General features: G+C 52.3%; 4 protein-coding genes across 4 annotated transcripts; 1 reads left to right on the top strand and 3 right to left on the bottom strand.

Moving 5' to 3' along the window:
- Positions 1–182: 182 nt before the first annotated feature.
- Z518_02710 (uncharacterized protein) lies at positions 183–3,495 on the bottom strand (the record flags this gene model as incomplete). The annotated part of the gene is made up of 5 exons (XM_013419737.1): positions 183–2,602; positions 2,651–2,963; positions 3,013–3,177; positions 3,233–3,331; positions 3,394–3,495. The coding sequence occupies 5 exons, from the start codon at positions 3,493–3,495 to the stop codon at positions 183–185; spliced, it is 3,099 nt and encodes a 1,032-aa protein (XP_013275191.1).
- Positions 3,496–6,841: 3,346 nt separating this feature from the next.
- Z518_02709 (uncharacterized protein) lies at positions 6,842–10,081 on the bottom strand (the record flags this gene model as incomplete). Its single annotated transcript, XM_013419736.1, has 1 exon — positions 6,842–10,081. The coding sequence occupies one exon, from the start codon at positions 10,079–10,081 to the stop codon at positions 6,842–6,844; it is 3,240 nt and encodes a 1,079-aa protein (XP_013275190.1).
- Positions 10,082–10,339: 258 nt separating this feature from the next.
- Z518_02708 (uncharacterized protein) lies at positions 10,340–11,455 on the top strand (the record flags this gene model as incomplete). Its single annotated transcript, XM_013419735.1, has 1 exon — positions 10,340–11,455. One exon carries the CDS (start codon positions 10,340–10,342, stop codon positions 11,453–11,455), a length of 1,116 nt encoding a protein of 371 aa, XP_013275189.1.
- Positions 11,456–12,623: 1,168 nt separating this feature from the next.
- On the bottom strand, positions 12,624–13,367 carry Z518_02707 (uncharacterized protein; the record flags this gene model as incomplete). The annotated part of the gene is made up of 2 exons (XM_013419734.1): positions 12,624–12,850; positions 12,908–13,367. 2 exons carry the CDS (start codon positions 13,365–13,367, stop codon positions 12,624–12,626), a joined length of 687 nt encoding a protein of 228 aa, XP_013275188.1.
- Positions 13,368–15,257: the final 1,890 nt, after the last annotated feature.

The following is a 15,257-nucleotide window of genomic DNA, read 5'->3' as shown; positions in this document are numbered from 1 at the left end:
GGTTAATTTGTTCACTGTGTGGGGCTCATCAGACATGACTTCCTTAGTCATGCCCATTCGCATCGCGTCGTGACACCAAAAGTCATGCGTGATGCCGCCAAGTCGGTAATTTTCATATATACTGTACAACGTCTTTGGAGAGCTAAGAGAACGCTTTCCTCGGTAATGACCGTTGGTTCTGCTCATCTGGACCACCAATGATGCCCTTCTCCAGTAAACGGTCCTGTTGTGACGACCTTCGTGGAGGGAAGATGCCGATGAAAGTCCTGATCATATCCCATCCCCTGAGTTGTCATCTCCATATCGTAAGGCATTGGCACTGGTCCAGTCGTGTCAAAGGCACTTTGAGATTGGGGTTGGTCTCGCCAACCGTGCTGTCCAGCGTGGTCTCTTGCATGCTCCACCCTCGCCTCTCCTCGCGGCGTGGTATCCGCCATCCCGACCTCAGGAGTATGTACCACTGAGTGTTTTCGGAGAGGGGTGTAGTTCTCCTCGTCTATGCTACGTAGAGACATGTGCTGCTGTTCCTGCGTGGGCACATCAGAACGCGTCTCTAGCGATGCCGGTAGAGCTGGCCTCGCAATCTGCCTAGGCGTCGACGAATGGCGGCGTGATTTAGACTCGTCTTCGCTGACAGGAGAGAGTAAGCTTCCATGTGGAGGCGTCTGAGGTGTATAGATTCCGTCCTTGTGTTTGCCCTTGCCCATCTTGTTAGTAAAAATTGGTGGCGTGTCCATCGGCCATCCACTGCCCTTTCGCTGATATTCATCAACGGCGCTTCGACGACGAGTAGCGGCCGCGGGGCGGCCGAAAATGCCCTCTTTATGCGAGAAATCCCCTCCAAGAGAGGGAGAACTGGCCGGATGATCCTGGCTTGAATAACATTCCCCAGTATCATCGTAGAAGTGGCCATCTTGCCGTTCGCGAGGACGTTCCACGCCTACTTGCATGCTGCCCGCTGCTTGAACAGCTTTGGGATCGCTCAGAGGTACAGGCTCACCCCGAGATGGAGGAGGGCCGATGTCACTCAGGCCAATATGTTGACCATCATGTATGTTGGGATCGAGTGGATGTGGTTCCCTTACCGGTACGGTTGAGGTCTCAGAGTAGAACGTATGTTGAGCGGCATCGGCATTCATCATGGTAAAAGTCAGGTCCTGGCCTTGCCATCCATCATGGTACATAGGCGGATGAAACATCATTGGTGGATGTACCCACCAGGGAACCGAGAAAATCTCCGAGGAGTTATCCGGATGAGACGAGGGGAAGCCTACATTGGTGTATTCCAGTTGCTCGCTTGCATTGAACGACGTTGACGCACCGGGAGGAAACGCCAGCTGTTGCTGCGACGGCGGCGGCGGCGCAAAGCTGTCTTGGCTAGATGACTCGTGGAATGGAGCCGGGGGCATCTCACGAAACGCAGATATGTGCTGGGTGTATTGCTGCTCGTGACTCGTCTGCCACGGTGAAGCATTCTCGGGCAAGGAAGTGTCGTAGCCTGACTGAATTTCGCTATATCTCTGGCGCTTTGGCGCTCCGATGTCTTCCTCATATGTCGATGTCTTCGGACGTTTGAGGAGGACTCGAGGACCAGGGTCTGTCGTTTCGACCTTGTCCTTCGGTCTTGGCCGAGTCACTGAAGAGGTCTCGCCAACAGCTGAAGTTATGCAGAAGTCCGTTCTGGACCCCGGAAGACCATCAAGGACCTTGATTCCCTCGAGAATGTCACCGAGTATCTTGACCGCCATTTGAGGCATTCGGGACCCTGGTGATCTCTTGGAAAGTTTTTGGAAAATTTGGAGCATTCGCTCAATGCGTGTGGAGTCTGTTTCCAAATCGACCTTGCGACCCAGTCGACCCATGCCCAAGATCACGGCGGCGCAGAATACGCCGAAGCAGCGCGGCCAGGAAGAGGTAGACTTAGAAGGGTCGAGGGAATGGATATAGTCAAAGGTGTCTATAATACTTCGGCCTGACTGAAGTGTCTCATTGAGATAATTTTTGCAGGACGGCTTGGGCAAATTACCAGGAGTTCCCAATTCTGGAGCGGAAGGGGTGTACCTCTCAATAATGGGTTGAGCTGGTTCTGGCGGTGTCCATCGAGATAATTGGCAATTGAGGACCATCGAGAAGAGCTGGACCTCGAGTTGGTGTTCGGCTATGTCTATCCATAGTGATATTTCGGCCATTCCGTTTCGTGGAAGGTGGGGGAGCTTCGACTGCAGTCGCTGGAGCCGCGACAGGTATGTCTCGAGTGTAGACCTTTTCGCAGGCTGATCGGAATTTATCTGGCCTGGGATTGTCTCTAGCGGAGGCCTTTCCCCTTCGGTTCCTATTTCAGACCGATCAGAAGTCATCTCGCCCAGGGCTTCTACCAAATATTGCGAGAAATCCATGATATTGTGGTGCAATTCTTTCACCTCGCGCCGCGACGCATCAACGGCCGGCTTCGGGACGGTTGAGGCAGGGGATATGAGAGGTTGTCGACCGAGAAGGAAACTGAGCTGAGCATCGAGATCCATAAGAAGCCACCAGATGCGCCGGCGAGGCTCTGTGTCATCCCCATCCGCAGCAGAGTCCCTCAAGCCTTTGTCTCGGTCCACTAGACTCATTAGCAAGAGGTCGTTCTTGCAGACGTGGACAAGCTTACAGCCCATCAGTTGAGCATCGCGGACGATACTGGGAAAGTTGGCCCAGGCCCGCGCCACCTTTCCCGAATCGAGGAGCCGCCGTATCGACAGGTATTTCAGATAGAGGCGACGCAGAGATGGTGTCAGTTCACTAGTGGCATCCGTAACCACGAACGTGCGTAGGCCGATTCCGCGAAGCAATTGGCCCAGGTTTCCCCAACCTTTCGACATTGGAGTTTCTTCATCATCGAATCCAGTCCTGAAGACAGGTACGGTTTGGATTGACGCAACAAGATCCTGAATCGATCCTTCAAAGGGCAAAAGTAGCTTGAACTGCGCAATGGGTCAGCGCAATCGCAAGTGGTGGCATGTGAGATGGTACCTCGTCTACAATGCGTGAGAGGGAAAAGCACCCGTAGAAGGCATCATTCGGACAGGAAGAGTGACCTTCATCATCGGCTTGGTCGAGCCTCTTTGCGAGATCCTGCAGAGCGGTCGATGAAAACCCCTCCTTTTGGAGTTGCTCCGAGTAACTACGTCCAAAAAGCTGTCATGATAGTTAGTCATGCACCGTTGATTGATCGGAGCCATACATTGCTGACCTCGCCGTCTTCACCCGTTCTCGTTATTATGGTGCGATAGAAGCATCGAGGTTTCTGGCGCTTCCTTTGACAGGTCGAACAGGGAATACCTCCAGAGCACTATGATTCTCATCAGCAGGAGTCGTTGCCGGTGTGTTTTCAAGGGCGATGCGAGCTCATACCCGTGACTTGCTTTCACGACATGGTACGCAGGAATTAGCTCGTCTCTTCGGAACTTTGGCGGCATAGTCGATTCGGGGCGACCGGGGAGGTGGTGTTGACATTTTCACAGTCAACTGTCAACCTCATAGTTCGTGCAACCATCTCCTGCCACCGGGTCTCCGATACGGCCACGGTGCAACGCGACTGCTTTTAAATCCAAGGCAAACGGGAATAGCAAACAAATGGCACACAGCACAATCTCCGTATAATTCAGGGCAAAATCCAGGGAAGTATATCAAGAAGTTGGCAGACAGCAATACACTTCAATCCGCCGTTGTTGGGGGAAAAAAGGAAATGTGAGAGCTTGGGCACAGGTGCGACTGTACCTGTCCGATTTTGGAGGCGGAGGGTTTGATAATGAGGCTCGAGGCGAAGACGCAGACAATAAAAGTAGGCGAGGCGTCGCGATTCCAATAAACGTATGCCTGGGTCAGGAAAGGTCGAAGAGGGTAAGGATATACGTTGCATGAGAATTGGGATCAGATCCAGCTGCAAGAGAACAGTGCTATTTCGATTTTTCCGACTTCCCAAAATGCCCAACTGGTAGGAAACATTGTCCATGTTTGATGGCATGATTTGGTTTAGTGTGGCATTGGCGACCAGGATGTACCCTCCTAGGTGCTTAGCGGGGAGTGCCAATCAGGAGCAGTCGCCCATGATACCACGAAGGCAAACTGGATAGTCGAGGGAGTCGAAAGAGGGTTTCGACACTAAACTCGTGTTAAGCGATGGAGGGGGTCAAGTCACAGCAGACTGGTAGATATTGCCCCCCCACACTGCTGCAGCCATCCGCCACGCAATCGAGTTCATCAAGTCAATTCAGGTTAAACAAGACTCCACGGCATCGGGGACTCGCGGGATGGGAATCGACCACAAAAGCAGGAAAAGGCAGCCTTAGCCAGCGACGGGCTTATTGGTCGAGAAGCTTCGAAAGACGTCTGTGCTTTTTGGGACTCGTTAGTCGATGGTTGACGGTTGACTAGGACCAGCAAGCGAGCAGGGTTGTCTTTGGGCCTCATGGACCAGGCCAGCTGGGATTAGAGGTGTGATTCAATTCAGTTAATTTGACCAAGTTGTGGCTCAGGAGCCGTGGCATTTCGTCCACGAGTTCACGTCTGCCCTTTTCCCCGGGCCATGAGTCGGGTCAATGCAAATCTTCCATGATGCATCAAGGGCAGGAAAATCTCCCTTCTCTAGGTTGCGGTTGATCCTGGGCGACCGAGATCTGAGTGGTGTCGGTTGCGACCCTTCCATGGGATGCTGGCGATGGGCTGCTACGGCCTAAGGCTTCGTCGTAGCGGTGGGATTCGCCGTGTGCTGAGAGGTTGTTGGCACTCAGGTCGGGGAATGTTTAGCGACAAGGGGCGATAGACGAGAGATCTGGGAAAAACCCAGATCTTGTTGTGCTCTTGAGCCGGAGCCAGAGCTGTGGGTTGGGACTCTGAATCGGCTAGTGCCATCATCACTCTGAATCACTCCGGCAGACTGCCTGATTGGCCCACCCATGCGGCTTGTCACTCTTGTTCAGCTCCCCTCAAAATTTTCACACTGGCCGATACATGTGAATTATTGCATCTGACTCCCGGACAGAGAGCCCCGCGTTCACTGACAGCCACGCCGGTGTTCTGGCTTGCATTCGCAGGTTTGGGCCATTGCGATCCTGAGGATCCTGGTCTGCCTTGGTGGATTCGATCTTGGAACTTGAAGGTTGAACATCACGTCTGCTTCAGGAGGGCGGAGAAAGGCACGTTCCTGGCCTGTCTAGTTCCTCTGGAGCCTCGAGAAGCCAGCTGAGTTGTTAAATCCCTTAACCCGGCATGCCACAAGGTCTGGGAATCTGTGACAGAAAGGGGACCGGGGAGTGCCCTGGGTTCAAGGGAGCAGCCCGTAGACCGCTTTTGGCCGCCTCGCCCTGACTTCCGGGCTAGTTACTGTAAAGAGCTGTCTCCCCTCGCTTCAGACTCCCTGGGGAGGTGGCTTCGGGGCTCTGCCTCTTGAATAAGTCCGGTGATGGCATCCTTTTCGCAAGCACGGCTCGCCGTCCACTCACCGTTCGCCTCACTCCTAGAACGCCGGCAAATCCCTAACGCGCCACCTGTTTTGAGGCGACCCCCAAAACCCGCCCGTCCCAGGAGCTTGGTAGAAATGTACGTAAAGCCCGAGAAACTCACGCTTGCCACCTCGCACATGTCGCAATGTTTGATAGAGGACAAGGCTAGCTATCGGCGTTTGGGTCAGAAAAGACAAGGGGACACTCCTTTGAGCCTTGGGGGATATCCAGCTCTGTCCTCAGTCTCGACTGGAGGCTTCAAGCGACAGGAATGATATTGCGCGGTGAGTCATGATCAGTGAGCAACTCCATGTGGCCCTGCCTTATTCGCCCTGCGAATGGGACACCCTGGTCGTTTTCATATCTCTGGTCATGAAAAGTAGCCAAGGGAGCTTCACAAAACGACGCTCCCTTGTTTCGACATCCTGCGCATTGTTGTCGCCAACCAGTGTGCTCCATGACTGCTGCTAGTGGTAGAGTAGTGTGTACTGGTGATACCAAACTATGCGTGGTCGTAGACTCGCACTGAGTTGCAATTTTGGATCTTGTCCACCCAGGACTGAGTCCACTGTTCTAACACGATACAGAACCTGTTTCCGTCTGCGACGATCTTTCTGATTCAGGAGACGGCGAAGCTTGGTTTTATGGATCCTCTCGCTTCTCGCCTCTCGCCTCTCGCCTCTCGCCTCTCGCCTCTCGCCTCCTGCAGAAATCCTTTTCCTTTTGCAGAAGCACTCCCGCGTCACCCACGCAGCTGAAAAAAATACGTCGCAGAAATGTCAAAAACGTCAAGTGCGCGCAAGGAGCGGCGGCAAAAATCCGTGTCTTCAAGCAGGCTCACCAATTTTGGTCACCGGAGGCTCAACCCCCTCCCCCCCCCCCTTCCTGGGGGTACTAGAACGGCGTTGGCATGCCCAGTTCCCCGGGTCACACCTGGTCATGGAGAGGAACTCAGAGCTCAAGAGATCCAACAAACCGTCGTCGGCTGGTAGGTAAGACTTTTGGGGCCCCTTTACGCCATTGCCTCCTTTAGAGAAAAGATTCCTCCGCGGGCCCGCATACCGAAATCTGAAATCCGCTGTTTTAACGCAATTTCGGGATGGCCAGATAACATAGCTAGATATTTAGATCTCGGACATCGAAGTATTTTCCTAAGAAAACGATCCCTCGGGAAGTTCGTCAGCATTCTGAATGATGTCAGATTAATGCACGCTATCTGGGAATATTGTCGCGAATGTTGGTTAGGCGAAGTCTTAAGGGACAAGCTTGAGACCCCAACTCCTTTTTTCCTTCCCGCCCGGGTTCCCTTCCCCCCCCCCCGGGGGGCTATCCTGTCCATCGTTCCCGGCGTAACGTCTTCAGTTCTTTTGTGATGGTTTTACAGGTCTCGGGGCGATCCTGATAGGATCCGTGAAGTTGAACGTGTTGCGGGGCGGTCCGATGGCACAACATGAGACACACATCGTGTCCAGGTCGACAAGTTCAATCTTTACCGGTAGATAAGCACCAAGCCATGAGTCTGTCTCCCATCCCTCCTTCGAGGTCAACACTTTCGCGAAGAAACCGAAAGGCAAGAGAAACCCCCGCAGCCTACTGTCGTCCGGGGTAGTCATTTTCATCGAGGTAGTCGACACTCTCAGATCCCACTTTTCCGGTAATTCTGCTTCTTTGAAGTGAAAGGCGCGGAAGAGCGCTCGCATAGACCAATCTTTGGGGGGGACCTTGGATATCACACGTGGTGTCTCCCGTAGCCTTGCGGTGTCGACTGAGATATATTCGTCCACCATTTCTTTCGTGAAAGGGAGCTCAATGGTGCTGGCATCAGCTTTTTGCGTGACTAATCCAGCGGCTTCCGCTCGCAAATACGCGTCCACTTGCCAGTGTGATAGGAGATCGGAAAATCGCCGGAGTGGGCTGCTGATACGTGAGTACGCGGTGGCACAGAGAAACACATTGGGAACAGGGGACGACGAGAAGGTCGAAAGGGGAAGAAATTTCGGGTCATAACGACCCATACTGTTGAGCTTGGAGATTGGGAAACCTGGATGCGTGAGAGCCCCTGAGAAGATGGCCGGGATGTTCCGATCTCCCAACCATTTCGCCGCAGATTCGCCGGCGAGGTTCATGGCCATGTTAGTCAGAGAATATTCGTCGGTGCTTTCTGCTAGTCGAGTGTGCTTCGGAAAGCGGTCGGCAAAGCACTTGATGGCCGGGTCGCCGTAGTAGTGGTAGCTCTGAAAGAGACGGTCGGGGTCGTAATCTTCAACGTAGGAAACCAGGCTTTGACAGCTTGGTTGGCCGATCCACCAATTGGCATATTCAGGAACGTCCCGACGACGGGCTTCATTCCGAGCGAGCAACAAACTGTAGAGTTTTTCAAGGACGGGGCGATGTCTCTGGGCCTTCTCTATGGCCTCTGCCGATACCTCGATACCAGAGGGCACGATGTGCCCTTCGTCATTGCCCACGATCAAGTAAGCTTTCTCCTCCAAGGGTGCTCCGAGAGTCACATCCACCCCTTCTGGCTCCAGGACGACAACGTTCTGGAGCCTGGTGGGCCAAATTTTGATGTCTTTAACATCGCCATCCTCCGTAAGTAAGGTACTAATAGTGAGCGCCGGGCCATTATCCTTGATGCTCAAGGCTTCAGCAAGTCCCCAAGGAAACATCGGGTGAGTAAAGTTGACATGATATAAGCTTTGACAAAGAGCACGGGCTCTCTTGGAGAAGGCATGCTCCGGATCAAAAAAAGCTGAGGGATGCGAAATGTGAACGTGTATCCAGTAGGTGCCTGGGACGTCGTCGTTAGGTTCAAGAGAGTATGCATCATCCCTGACGGCGGTTGAAGTTTTGTCCACGCAAAATGCGGGGATTTCACCAAAGTCTTGTCGTAATGAAGCCATGGAATCGTGGAGCAGCCTGTCATTGGGTGCTTCATTCAACCCGATTTCTTCGCACAGTTTGTCGGATTCGCGACAGAGCGCATCCAATTCGTGGCATCCCCTCCGCCCGGGTATTTGAAGGGTCACGTTCTGATCAATGGTTTCTGCCCATGGAGAGAGCACTCCGAGTTCCTGCAATAAAAGGCTGCCAATTTTTCGTTCAAGACGAAGCTTGGGGTACGCGCCAATAGCTCGGAGAATCAGCGAGCCGATGGAATGATGGCGAGTACGAATCTTGGAGTCTGGTTGACGGATATAAGTGTCCCAGAGAAATTCCAGAAACATTTTGTCGTGCTCAGAGAAGGTTTCTCCCGTGGGCATGGTGGCGACCTTGGAATCCACGATGGACTGGACGGAGCTCGGCCCAAGACTGCCTGTGGTTGTTGGAGAGCGGAGAGCGCGGCTTTTGAGGATGAGACGCCTTGCCTTGTCAATGAACGCGAGAAGCGGGTTGCGTTCCAGGATCTTGGTAACGTCCTTCCCCTGGGCTGCCTGAGCTGCGGATTCTTGATATTGTCGAGCCCAACCGCAAACTTGTGTAAACGTCGCGGCAAGTCGTTTGGGAGTAATGATGAATTTGCCCGAATCTATAATCCTGGCGCCGACTGGTTGGATGAAGGCCGGTTCTTTTTTCACCGAAAGATATACCATCATCCGGGCTGCCTGGGAGATTTCCTTTGACTCTCCTGCACCCAACAACTTGGCGAGGAGCCCGTCAAACGAGAGGCTAGTGTAGTGCTCATCATCGGCAATCCGCTCATACAGAGAATCAAGAAGTTGAATGTGTTCTCGGCGGAAAGACAACATCTCCTCCGTAAAATCTGCAAGGCGTTGCACTAGAGGGGCCGCATCCACATACGGGACATCGTCGGCAAAAGGTTCACTGGCCTTAATGTCTAGATTTTCTACCTTCCTCTCCACAGGCTTTATCGGGAGGTGCTTCTGGATCGGTTGAACCTCTTCGGCGGAGGCGAATTGCGGTAAGATCGGGCTGGTCAGGTTTGACGGTTTCTCGACCAGCCATCTGCCATCGGCAAGGAAAAATTGAGCCTGAGAGCCGCTGATACCCAAAAAAACGGCCAGTTGTGCACGAAACCTGACGTTCCTCGGCTCCAAATATAACAAATCACCGACATTGAAATTGTATATCGCTGCGCCCTCGAGCTCATCTTCATATTGTGAGAGCTCTGGGTCCAGATCTCGATGGTCATCGTCAAATCTTGTTTCTTCGATGAAGAGTGAATCGGGAAGTGCGGTCAGTCTTCCTGGGCCTTGGAAGCCAGCTTCGGCTCTCTTTAGCTTGTCCTTCTCGTTCTGAATGCTCCATGCTCTTAAATGATCGCGGATAATGGAGTTCCCGAGCCCTATCCCTTTCGCATTCGGCTTCGGTGCACTCGACGTGCCTGAGGGAAGCGGCAGGTCAGTGTGGTGAGTCACCTGTTCCAACGACCGAAGTTCGCCGTTTGTGCTGAAATATCGTCTTTGGGCAGATTGTTTGTGTTGATCGCCGGTAAAATCAGGAGACTGTCTAGAGGCGGCAAGGATAGAGGGACGCTGTGCAGCAAGTCGTCTTCGGAGGCGGATGCGACATTCTGGACATATGTATCCTAGTTGCTGGCTTATTGTTATTCTTGCATTGCTTTTCGACGCCAACATAGTCACACAGATCTAGTGGGAAAGGTTTGAGAAGCGTGAGCCATGAATTCCACAGACGCGGCGGATGTCTTTCAAATTTTCTCCGCGTTTCCCTCCTCAAATGCCGAGTTTCCTTCACTGGCTTAGGCGACCCCCGTATTGACTAACGGAGAGGCGCACAAAGGCTACCCATCACCGGCAAGAGAATTTTACAATAACCGTCAGGAAAAACATTTTGCTGTTGAGCATACTGCTGACGATTTCCTTTCGACCGTCAACATGCCGACGATACAGCAGCCCGCGAATCAGATCAAATTGACCAACGTGTCGCTTGTGAGATACAAGAAGGGCAAGAAGCGGTTTGAACTCGCCTGTTACAAGAACAAATTGCTAGAATATCGATCAGGCACAGAAACCGACCTCGACAATGTTCTACAAGTCCCAACCATCTTCCTCAATGCCTCTAAAGGCGAGACCGCTCCGAACGCGGAATTGATCAAGGCCTGGCCGATTTCTTCGCAGCCTCAAGAATCCTCGCACGGAAAGTCGGGCGGAAAAGGAGGAAAGAAGGGCAGAGGCAAGGCTGCTGCCACCGACGAAGGTGACGATGAAAAGTCCTGGAAAGATGCCATTATAGAAGAAATCCTGAAGAAAGGCGAGATTCAAGTGAATGCCAGCGAGAGAAAAGAATTATTGGAGAGAATGGAGAAAGAGATCGTGGAAGAGGTGGTACAGAGACTTGTCGATCCGCAAACAAAACGGGTGTATACTACCGGCATGATCAAGAAGGGACTCGACGTTCTCTCAAAACAGGGCGGGCATGCTCCAGTGCAGGACTCTCTGGGACATAAACTAGGCAAACTAAATCTCGAAGAGGGAGTTAAGAGAAGCTCAGGAGGACCAAAAGGTTCCAGCGACACCAGCGGCCAAGCGACACCGATGACTGATGACGACAACGAATCAACGGGCAACGGAAAGGCTAAGAAGAGCGACATGCCGATGTGGACTGGCGTTGTGACGACCAAGTCAGTCAAACAACAGGCCCTGGAGGCAATTCGGGCATTGATAGCCTGGCAGCCGATTCCAGTCATGCGAGCAAGGATGAGGTTACGAATTACTTGTCCCACCAGCATTGCGAAGCAAATACCAAAATCCAAGATGGCGAGCGCGGATGACAGCACCGATGGGGAGCATGGTAAAGGAACCATCAAGGACAGAATCCTGTCGTTCGTCGAACAGGTTGAGAGCCAGGAGGTTCTGGGTGAAGAGTGGGAAGTCATTGGCTTTGTTGAACCAGGTGCTTTCAAGGCCCTGGGCGAATTCTGTTCTGCCGAAACCAAAGGCAGAGGAAGACTCGAGGTTCTGGATATGGCCGTTACGCATACCGATGATTGAAAGGGATACATCCCATCGATTTTCCGAGATCCGCAAAGATTATTGCTGTTACCGCAACGGGTGCCTCAGAATGTCGAGGGTCTTGCGCCTGATCGGTCAAAGAGGAAACACTATTCTCTCGTCCACTTTGCGGATCCTGTCTCCACGAAAGGAGGTAAGCGACTCGGCACATCATCACTTTCTCCCCAAGCCTAAACCTATGTGAGCCACCCAGCTTTTGATTTCTGGAAACGTTCCGGCTGATCGCCCTTATCTGGATCACTTGATCACGAGCCCTTATGGAATACTGAGCTCGAATCCATCCGCCAAAACAATAATCCAAAGCTTCCCCCTTTCTATTCCGGACTGTCCATACGACAAGACGAGCATGACGTGAGTGAGAGCCAGTAAAGCTGAGAACTGAAATGAGGGAGTGGCGTATCGCAGAATCACCATGCACCTTGGAGCTAGCGGGCGAAGAGGGCGGTTGGGAAATTACAACACGTGAACGCGATGACACGACTTGTCAAATACATCCTGCATTTCTGGACCAAAACCCTTGTCTTCTGTGATGCAAAAAGACGAGATCAGCTCTAGCATACAGTCCAGAGGAATTAAACCCGGAACCCGAGAGGAAGCCTTGTGCCGCCATGAATAAACGAGAAACGAGGGATCGTCGACCATAGACGGCACACCTCATGACCTCTTATATTCCCTCATTCAGCAATGCCAGTAAAAGAGTCTGATAGGAGAGTGATTCATTCCCTTGGAACCGATCCGACAACTCTACCGCCTCCATAACCCCCCCCCCCCCAGTCTTTAGAATACCATTGATTTGACCGAAGATATTCCTGGTGCGTCGGAAAGAAAACCTGAACCTTTTGCCATCTCTTGGGCCCTGCGGCCATTTGAAAGAACATATGCCATTTTCTAAGTTTCATACCCGTCACAACAGCGACGAGACAATCCTGGACCCATTTATCCATATCATGAGGAGCCTAATGCCACCGAGGAGGAAAATGCCAGACTTCAACTCCCAACACGTCCGCTTACACTAGAAGAATGTTTTTGTTGTTCAGGTCATTCCAGTCATGTCCATGTCCACGTTGCTTTCTTTTCATCATTCCATGCCTCATTTGTGTATTTCACAACAATTTTTCACCCGAATCCCCCGGCAGCTCGGGCATTATCACGAAGCAACACCGATGCCCTTGCCCTCGGCACCCAAGCCTCTTGGCTTCAAAGTTGCTCGCGACATTGCTTGCTCTAGCTCTTCGGCAGTGAAGGGCGTGTCGGGAGCCGTGACTTGCTTCAAGAGACCGTTACCCATATCAATGCCGCTGTCATGTTGGGTGAGTTTCGCGGTGAGTTCGGCAGGGGCGAAAGGGGCCGCAGTTGGCTGATCAGAGAGGGACGCTAAGGATGTTAATGACTGGAATCTAAGTTCAAGACGATTGGGATCGAAAGACATACTGCTCGCAGTGTCAGGGCCCGGCGCTGTACTGGCAGCTACACTCTTCTCCCTGCTGGTGCTGGTTGAGTCATCACTTCCATCTGACTCCCCGGCGCTCTCCATCCTCCGTCTCGATCCCGGCTGATCCTGACATGACGATCTTCTGCTTGGAGCTTGGCTTGGGTCCCGACTTGCTGCTCTGCTCTGGGCCTTGGTGCCACCTGGGGAAAAGCTGCCGGATAGGGCAAGTGACGTCCGTCTCCGGGCTGTTGAAAAGGCATCGGCTAGTGAGAAGGCTGCCAGGTTGGCTTGATGCTCTGGATCGACTCTGCCTTTGTATTTGGACTTGGGGATCTCGTGAGGCTTGTAGTACTCGATGTCTGTACGGTCGGTGTAGTATTGCTCGTTGCGAGGTGTTGAATCGTCGGGACTGGCTTTCTTGGAAGTGAATGCCCGTCGTAGTTTTACTCGAAGGCCCATGATGGTTCTAGCGCCTCGACTTCGTAATGTTTGCTATCAACGTGAGTTTGATCCACCCACAAATGTACATCGATGGTGCCGTCCAGCTTTCGATAAGGCCCCTTGATCGAGGGGTTTTCGATTGCTGTGGTCAATATGAAAGGTCTTGTCTCAGGTTGAGGAATAAATGATGGATAGGATAGACTGAGAAGAACAAATCTCAAAGGAACGGTGAATGTACTAATCTACTCAGGTGAGATGAGAATTGGGGCGGTGGCCCGTGACACACCAGGCTCAATCGAAACCATGGGCCGGGGAGTGACGAGACAGCAGTGGGGCCTGGGAGTTGGAGACAAAGAGATGGGATGAGATGTGCTCTCTGGGTGCAACACAAGTTGTATGTGGCGGGAGTATCCACCTTGACTTATCATTCCGTTTTCATCGCAGTTTTGAGTACGTATGGCCCGGAGGAGGCGAGTTTGGCCGGCCAAGGTTAAGGATCCCGACTATTCCGCATGTATGTCGCCTATGGGGTGGAACGCCAACAAGTCGGGTGGGCTCCCTTTCCAATCCTACCTCACTAGCTACCCTTTGTTCGGAGCGCTGTTCAAGTCCTAGGTCATGGTGGACGTGTGCCCATGCAATGCAACCTGCTGTAAAAATTGGCGGGGGGAGATGGCAAAACATCGCAATAAGCAAGATCGGCTGTGGACATCTCGCGGTTGGATGATGTCGTGTTCACAAAATTGTCATATGCGAATCTCGTGTCGATCGAAGAAGCCGTATCGCCTTCTAGAAAAACTCAACGCCGGGACTTGTACTGGCTTGTTTTTGGGCTTGTCTGGCTTGGACGCTTTTGGTTGGGTGGCGAGTCCGCGTTCCTTGCATTGGTCGCCTAGCTTCACCTCTCGTATCACTTGATTGCAGAGCGTGCTCACGCTTATTTTCCAGCCACCCGTCTCGCACAACACCGGCCGACACTTATAGGTTGAGGTTTATCGTTTGAGATAGGCAAAGATACCGGCTTTTTCTTCTGATAAGGGGCCTGTTGGCATTCTGACCAGTCTGCTCGCTTGGCTGAGGGCCTGCGGGTAGATAAGATAAAGAGGTCCATCACTCCACGGCTAAAGGTATCGTCCAACTGGGCTGAATATTTTATCGTGACGCTTTGTGAGGCAACTGATGGGTGAAACTGCTCTGGTAATGGTGAAGTATGGCTGGCTGTCAAATAAACTCCCCGATGGCAGGCTCGACCGCTTCAGTCAGTCACGTGAGTATTACATAATCTCCATTGCGCTCGTCCCCCGACGTCAAGCCTATGATTGAAATTGAAACATCGTCCGTCATGCCCAACCACAAGGTGACGACGCACGGTACAGATTTGGAAGTAAAGTTTTCAAAGCGTTCCCCACCGTCTCGATCTAGCCGTCTGATAAGGATCAAATGGGATGATGACATGCAGATGTCAATCCTTTCAAACCTCAGCAAGCAACGAAGTCTGACGATCTCATCTGTCCATTTACCGCGGCCGATGACTTCATTGACGTCCAACCACCTGTCCAGCCCGTTAGCGAACCCTCTCGACCATCACAGTTTCGCTCCTCATCGCCGATCACGCCAGGAAACCCTTCTGCGTACCCTCCATACATCCTCCATGGCTGATTTTGCGGTCGCCCAATCAGCAAACTCCACCTTCATTACTGGTGGCTTGAAGCCCTAGAGCACAGTTGCGAATATATTGTGTGCCTCCACACATCATTGTTATGACGTAACTTGAAACGATGCCTCGAAGATGCTTTACAGTATAAGCTCGTCTTCGCCGTGCTTGCTGGTCTGGTTCTTGTTTGTTTGGTTTTAAAATTCATCGTCGAAATTCCTCTCATCAAAAGGGGCTGCCTTCTACCAAACTAA

This window comes from Rhinocladiella mackenziei (assembly GCF_000835555.1).
Source record: "Rhinocladiella mackenziei CBS 650.93 unplaced genomic scaffold supercont1.2, whole genome shotgun sequence".
In the NCBI taxonomy this organism is placed as follows: domain Eukaryota; kingdom Fungi; phylum Ascomycota; class Eurotiomycetes; order Chaetothyriales; family Herpotrichiellaceae; genus Rhinocladiella; species Rhinocladiella mackenziei.
Note: the sequence above shows the minus strand (reverse complement) of the source record. Positions and strands in the feature narration are given on the sequence as shown.